General features: G+C 53.5%; 1 protein-coding gene across 1 annotated transcript in view; it reads left to right on the forward strand.

The window, feature by feature from the left end:
* The window catches only part of ZER1 (zyg-11 related, cell cycle regulator), a 45,107-nt gene that overhangs the window by 15,870 nt on the left and 21,986 nt on the right, over positions 1-7,251 (forward strand). Inside the window, exons 2-8 of the mRNA XM_011987650.1 lie at positions 1,416-1,667; positions 3,145-3,295; positions 3,504-3,940; positions 4,259-4,435; positions 5,657-5,771; positions 5,915-6,061; positions 6,394-6,567. Coding sequence (XP_011843040.1) covers positions 1,510-1,667; positions 3,145-3,295; positions 3,504-3,940; positions 4,259-4,435; positions 5,657-5,771; positions 5,915-6,061; positions 6,394-6,567 — 1,359 coding nt within the window. The 5' untranslated portion in view covers positions 1,416-1,509. The remainder of the gene's footprint in view (positions 1-1,415; positions 1,668-3,144; positions 3,296-3,503; positions 3,941-4,258; positions 4,436-5,656; positions 5,772-5,914; positions 6,062-6,393; positions 6,568-7,251) is intronic.

Below are 7,251 nucleotides of genomic sequence, written 5' to 3' on the forward strand. Positions count from 1 at the left end.
GACCCCGACCCCGGATGCCACTGCCGAAACCTCCACGGAAGCCACCGCGGTTCCCCATCCCAGGGCCACCAGGGCCTCCGGGCCCCCCCGCTGCACCGGCGTCATCCGCCATTTGGTGTTCTCTCAGAGAAAAAGCCACTTTTTAAAATAACAGTTTTACTGAGATATAATTCACATGTCACACAATTCACCCATATAAAGTATATAGTTCCATGATTTTTAGTATATTCACAGAGTGCACCCATGACCACTGTCAATTTTAGACCATTTTCATCACCCCAGAAAGAAACTCCATACCCACTGGCAGTTACTCTCCTTTTTCCCAACCACAAACCTACTTCTGTCTCTATAGATTTGCCTATTCTCACTGGACATTTCTATCAAAGGAATCATACAGTATGTGACTTTTTTTTTTAAAACTAATTTCTTTCACTCAACATAATGTTTTCAAGGTCCAACATGATAGCATGGATCACTACTTTTTATGACTGAATAATATTGCACTGTATGAATATGTAACATTTTGTCGATCCATTCATCAGTTGAAGGACATTTGGGTGGTTTCTACTTTTTGACTCTTACAAATAATGTTGCTATGAATGGTCATGTCCGAGTTTCTGTGTGGACATATGTTTTCATTGCTCTTGTGAGGAGCCTTCATTTCTAATCAGACACCATGAGATTCAGTGATATCATGTCTATATGTCTATTAAGCCTTGGCACAGACTAAGTGCTCAATCAATTATAGCTGTATACAGGTTAGGAAGTACTGCACAGCATGGAACACCCCAGTGTAGCTGTTAAGATTGTGGGAAGCGGCCGGGCATGGTGGCTCAAGCCTGTAATACCAGCACTTTGGGAGGCCGAGATGGGCGGATCATGAGGTCAGGAGATTGATACCATCCTGGCTAACACGGTGAAACCTCGTCTCTACTACAAAAATACAAAAAAACTAGCTGGGCGAGGTGGCGGGCGCCTGTAATCTCAGCTACTCGGGAGGCTGAGGCAGGAGAATGGCATAAACCCGGGAGGTGGATCTTGCAGTGAGCCGAGATCCAGCCACTGCACTCCAGTCTGGGCCACAGAGCGAGACTCTGAAAAAAAAAAAGATTGTGGGAAGCAGAAGAGTGAAAATCCCTATTACCCCCACCCAAGCATTGAGTCCCCAGCACACACACGTCTGCCCACAGGCAAATAACTGCTTGGACAAGGCTCCATGTTCTTTGCAGGTCAAATTGTGCATAGATAGTGGCACAGCAGAGGCGGGTGAGAGATGGAGTCAGGAGACCTGGGCCTGGCCCTGCTAAGCTGCTAATTGGAGTGTGGTCTCAGTTTCCCTACTCAGTGTGGACATGGGGCCACTGATGGTTCTAGCCCTTGTGTGTGGCTCACTTGGCGTCTTGTCCATTCCCCAGGCAGTGGCTGTGCCAATGATCCTGTGAGTATTCAGGAATCACTGTTGCCCCTGGGGACCCTTGTCCTGGAGTGGCCCACCTGCCTGCCCCCAGCATGGCGTCTGACACCCCCGAGTCGCTGATGGCCCTCTGTACTGACTTCTGCTTGCGCAACCTGGATGGCACCCTGGGCTACCTGCTGGACAAGGAGACCCTGCGGCTACATCCGGACATCTTCTTGCCCAGCGAGATCTGTGACCGGCTCGTCAATGAGTGAGCAGACCCAGGGGCAGAGGAGGGGCAGGGGTCCTACCATGAATGTGTATAGAGAGATTGGGACCATGTGTGCACTACGTGGGGAGTAGCTATGGAGACGAATGTGTGAGGGTGTGTATGTGCACATGGATGTTCATGGGTGCAAGAGAATAGTGATGTATCCATAACCGTGAAGGTGTATATATGTGTTTGTTGGTGTGTGTGTGGAGGGGTGTGCACGTGAAGGCATGGGTGTGTGTACACATGTAAGCTTATGCAGCACAGATTATTTTTGAGGGTAAAACTGCATGTGTGCATTTAGAGATGTGACTGTGTCAAAATCTGCATATAAATGAATTAAGTGTTGCCTCATGTGTGTATGTACATTCGCATGCACACACCTGTGCTTGTGAATTCAGTGAGCATGGCCACACAAGGCTTTAGGTGCCAGTGCCAGAATAACAGATACATGACCAGGGAGTGAATCATCCAGAGTCACTCATTTGAGACAGGGTCTCAAGGGAAAAATCTGAATGGCCCTCTGAGGGCCTCCCTACTCCTAGGGGCTCCTAGAAGCATGCTATGCAGTCACTGAATGCTGGGAGTTCAATCTAGAGGCCCAGATGGTGGCAAGGCATGGTGGCTCACACCTGTAATTCTAGCATTTTGGGAAGCCAAGACAGGAGGATCACTTGAGACCAGGAATTCAAAATCAGCCTGGGTGACATAGCGAGACCTTGTCTCCATGGAAAAAAAAAAAAAAAAGAAAAAGAAAAAAGTAGATTCCCAGAAGGGAAATTGGTAGACAGCTGCATAGGAAACTAGAAGCCCGTGTGGGCCTGAGGACAGAGGTGGACCTGTAATAACGTCCTGAGCATTTACTGTGGGTCAGGCTCTAGGCTGGACACTTTGCAGGCCAGAGTTATATCCACTTTACAGATGAAGAAACTGAGGTCTGGGAAAGTTCATTTACTTGTGTGAAGTTGCCCAGGTAGGAAGCAGCCAACCCATGATTTATATTCTAAAGCGTTTGAATCCAAAGCATTTCCCAGCAGACCAGGATTCTTGCATGAGCTGATGTCTCAACAGGGCTTAATTAAGGGCTTGCCCTGTACCCAGCTGGGAACTCTGAACTACTTGGCTTACTTTGCCTGTTTAAAAGGGTCACAGGAGGGGCTTAAAGAAGGTGATGAGAGTGGCCATGCCAGGCTGCCCCTGCAGTGTGCGTGGAGGTTGTGTGACAGGCATGTACATTGGGAGAGATGCCCCCTGCATCACCTAGAAGGTCTCCCAGAGAGCTGCCTTTAGATTCCTGGTTCCTGGGCACCCTTGATCTTACTGGTAGTTTAGTTAAGATCCAACCAGATACTCTTAGGAGAAGGAGGTTGCTACTTGGGGTGATCCAAGAAAGCTTCAGGGGGAGGAGGGCTTGACTTTGAAGCAAGGATGAGAGTCCCTGTGGCCCTCCCCTGAGCCAGGCTTTCTCCTCTCCCAGGTATGTGGAGCTGGTGAACGCTGCCTGTAACTTCGAGCCACACGAGAGCTTCTTCAGCCTCTTCTCAGACCCCCGCAGCACCCGCCTCACGCGGATCCACCTCCGCGAGGACCTGGTGCAGGACCAGGACCTGGAGGCCATCCGCAAGCAGGTGAGACCTGCCCCGCCACAGCACCTGGAGGGCCCACGCCAAGCAGGGGCCAGGCTGCTCTCCTCCAGCCCAGCCATCCCCAGCCCAGCCAGTGCACACCCTGACTGTGCACATCACCCTTTCCAACCCACCTGTAGCCCAGGACAAGGCCTGGGGCGGGGGGAAGGGGCAGGGGCGGTGATGATGATGGAGCTGTGCCCACTCCCAGGACCTGGTGGAGCTGTACCTGACCAACTGCGAGAAGCTGTCTGCCAAGAGCCTGCAGACACTGAGGAGCTTCAGCCACACCCTGGTGTCCTTGAGCCTCTTCGGCTGTACAAACATTTTCTATGAGGAGGAGAACCCAGGGGGCTGTGAAGATGAGTACCTCGTCAACCCCACCTGCCAGGTGCTGGTTAAGGATTTCACCTTTGAGGGCTTCAGCCGCCTCCGCTTCCTCAACTTGGGCCGCATGATTGATTGGGTCCCTGTGGAGTCCCTGCTGCGGCCACTCAACTCCCTGGCAGCCTTGGACCTCTCAGGCATTCAGACGAGCGATGCCGCCTTCCTCACGCAGTGGAAAGACAGCCTGGTGTCCCTCGTACTCTACAATATGGACCTGTCTGACGACCACATCCGGGTCATCGTGCAGCTGCACAAGCTGCGGTGAGCTCCTGGCCCAGAGCTCACCAGGGTGGGGATGGGTGGGCAGGTGGGGAAGAGTAGGGGTGAGTGTTGTCATGCACGCCCTCAGGGTTTAGGAGCCCTTGGCTAGGCAGAGGGTGGGGATGAAGACACAGTCCCATTCCTTAAACCCAGTGTTTCACCTGGATTGGGGCTGTTCGGGGTTTCTTCCCAGAATGCCCTGGAGAAGTCATGGCAGGCATGGGCCATCCCCTGCTAGAGATTAAAGGAGCCGGGGTCTGCAAGGCAGCCCCACCCTGTACCCAGCTCCTGACCTGCATCCCCTACCCCAATCTTCAGACACCTGGACATCTCCCGAGACCGCCTCTCCAGCTACTACAAGTTCAAGCTGACTCGGGAGGTGCTGAGCCTCTTTGTGCAGAAGCTGGGGAACCTAATGTCCCTGGACATCTCTGGCCACATGATCCTAGAGAACTGCAGCATCTCCAAGATGGAAGAGGAAGCGGGACAGACCAGGTGGGGCCCCACCCTCCATGGCTACTGGTAGAGTGTCATTCAATAAGCATTTAGGCTGGTGCAGTGGCTCACACCTGTAATCCCAGCACTTTGGGAAGCCGAGATAGGCGGATCACTTGAAGCCAGGAGTTGAAGACCAGCCTGGCCAACATGGTGGCAGACACCTGTAGTCCCAGCTGCTTGGGAGACTAAGGTGTGAGAATTGCTTGAGCCCGGGAGGCGGAGCCTGCAGTGAGCCGAGATCACGCCACCGCACTCTAGCCTGGGCAACAGAGTGGGACTTTGTCTCAAAAAAAAAAAAAAAAGTATTTGCGAAGTACCCCTCTACCAAGTGCTGTGGTGTGTGCTAGAGATAAGGAAACAAATCAGGTCCTGCCCTCTCGGAGTCTGTGTGAGCTGGTGGGGACAGTCAAGTCATTACAAGGGCTATGGTAGGGGCAATCCAGGGCCCCAGGGTGGCCTGAAGATCAGGAAGGAAGGAGGAGGAGGGACGCATCCTGGCTGTCCTGAAAGCTCATTCTGCCTTTGCCAGAGGAAAAGTGTTCTAGCAGAGGGAACAGCACCTGCAAAGGCCAGTAAGTGAGAGCATGAGGAGCGACAGGGGAACTACCCAACGCTCAGCCTGACCAGAGCACAGTGCCATGGGGGGAAGAGACGAGGCTGGCAGTGTCTGCCACCTATGGAGTGGACATAGGTCAGTTCCTGGGGGAAGAGACGAGGCTGGCAGTGTCTGCCACCTATGGAGTGGACATAGGTCAGTTCCTGGGGGAAGAGGCGAGGCTGGCAGTGTCTGCCACCTATGGAGTATTGCTGGACATAGGTCAGTTCCTGGGTTGGTTGGTTGAGAAGTTTGACCAAACCCTACCAGCTGTAACTGGCCACCCATAAGCCCTGGCCCCAGCCTACTTTAATGGTGTTCAGTTGAGCTTGTCCCTTTGTGATTGTTGGTGAGACCTAAAAGTGCCGTGTCCTTACTAAAATGGCAGGTGGTTTCCAAAGGTGGCTGCATCACCCATCCTACGTGTTCCCCTACTATGTGACCTTGCTACCCTTCCATCAGGAGGTGGTGCCTATGTCCCCTACCATTAAAAACAAAAGGAACCGGGGATGAGGTTGGAGGGCCTAGAAGAGAAAGCAAGGAAATGCCTCACCACCCCCAGTGGGGAGACCCAGCTCAGGCCTGGGCCCCAAGCCACTGACACCGGCACCCTCTTTCCCCAGCATTGAGCCTTCCAAGAGCAGCATCATACCTTTCCGGGCTCTGAAGAGGCCGCTGCAGTTCCTCGGGCTCTTCGAGAACTCTCTGTGCCGCCTCACGCACATTCCGGCCTACAAAGTGAGCGTGGAAGTGGGATGGGGCTGGGCCAGGGAGCCTTGGGAGAGGGAAGGAGCTGGATTCTGGGGCTGGAGACTGAGTTGGGATCTGGCCTCCCAGCCCTTGGCCTCTTCTGGGTTGTTCTGAGCATGTCCCACCCACAGGTAAGTGGTGATAAAAACGAAGAGCAGGTGCTGAATGCCATCGAGGCCTACACGGAGCACCGACCTGAGATCACCTCACGGGCTATCAACCTGCTTTTTGACATTGCCCGCATCGAGCGCTGCAACCAGCTGCTGCGGGCCCTGAAGGTCAGCTCCAAGCCTGGGGCCTTGGCCTCCTGTCCCTCCCCACCTGGAGGGTGCCAGGCTTGGCTGAGCCATGTCCCCAGAGCCCCTGTCCCTCTGCACCCTGTCCCCAGGGCCCCAGGACCGGAACCCCAGCCTGGGCCTCACAGCACTTGACTTGCTTCAGCACTGGCCTTGTTCAGTCCCCACCCTGGTGTCTGCTCCCCAGGCCCCACTTCTGTCTTTAGAGAGCAAGACCAGGCTAAACCCTGCCCCAGAGAGCCTGTTCCAGCCCCTTGCAGAGCCCAGGCCTCTCCTTGCACTTGCCAGCCCAGGTCCCCCTTGTCTTCATACAGCTGGTCATCACGGCCCTCAAGTGCCACAAATATGACAGAAACATTCAAGTAACAGGCAGTGCCGCCCTCTTCTACCTAACAAATTCCGAGTACCGCTCAGAGCAGAGTGTGAAGCTGCGCCGGCAGGTCATCCAGGTGGTGCTGAATGGCATGGAATCCTACCAGGAGGTGACGGTGAGCCCCCACCTGCCACGGCCTGCATGCTCTGACCCAGCCACCCCTTTCCTGCTTCCTGCATCCCGCTAGGGCTCCCCCGGCTCTGGGCTGCATCATTTCCAGCTCCCTTTCCCACGGCCGCACTCCCTGACTCTTGGGACCTGACACTCAGGGTCCCCGGGACCTGGCCCTTCCCACAGTCCATCACCCCTGGCTGCCTTCCATCCTCTTCCTTCCTGCCCCATGTCGGGGTGGGGGCCCAGGGACCCTGCCCTTCTCCCTGCCTGAGCTGTTTCCTCAGCCCTTCTGCTCATACACTCTGCTGGGGGATTTCTTACCATAAATAAAAATAATAAAAGCTTTTATTATAGAAAAGTTATAATTATAGATATACAGAAAATAAAAATCACCCGTAAACCCACTACCCAGATTTAGGCACCATTAACATGGGCTATCGATTGTGGATTTTAGCCTATGCACACGTATTTTGTAAATGGGATACACAAACTGCGTACTGTTTGTATACAGTGGATTTTTACTTCAACTATGTCACATGAACATGAACATCTCCTTTATCAGCCAACATTTCGTTTTTTTGAGACAGAGTTTCACTCTTGTTGCCCAGGCTGGAGTGCAGTGGTGCGATCTTGGCTCACTGCAACTTCCACCTCCTGGGTTCAAGTGATTCTCCTGCCTCAGCCT

This window comes from Mandrillus leucophaeus, unplaced genomic scaffold (genome assembly GCF_000951045.1).
Source record: "Mandrillus leucophaeus isolate KB7577 unplaced genomic scaffold, Mleu.le_1.0 Scaffold109, whole genome shotgun sequence".
Lineage (NCBI taxonomy): Eukaryota > Metazoa > Chordata > Mammalia > Primates > Cercopithecidae > Mandrillus > Mandrillus leucophaeus.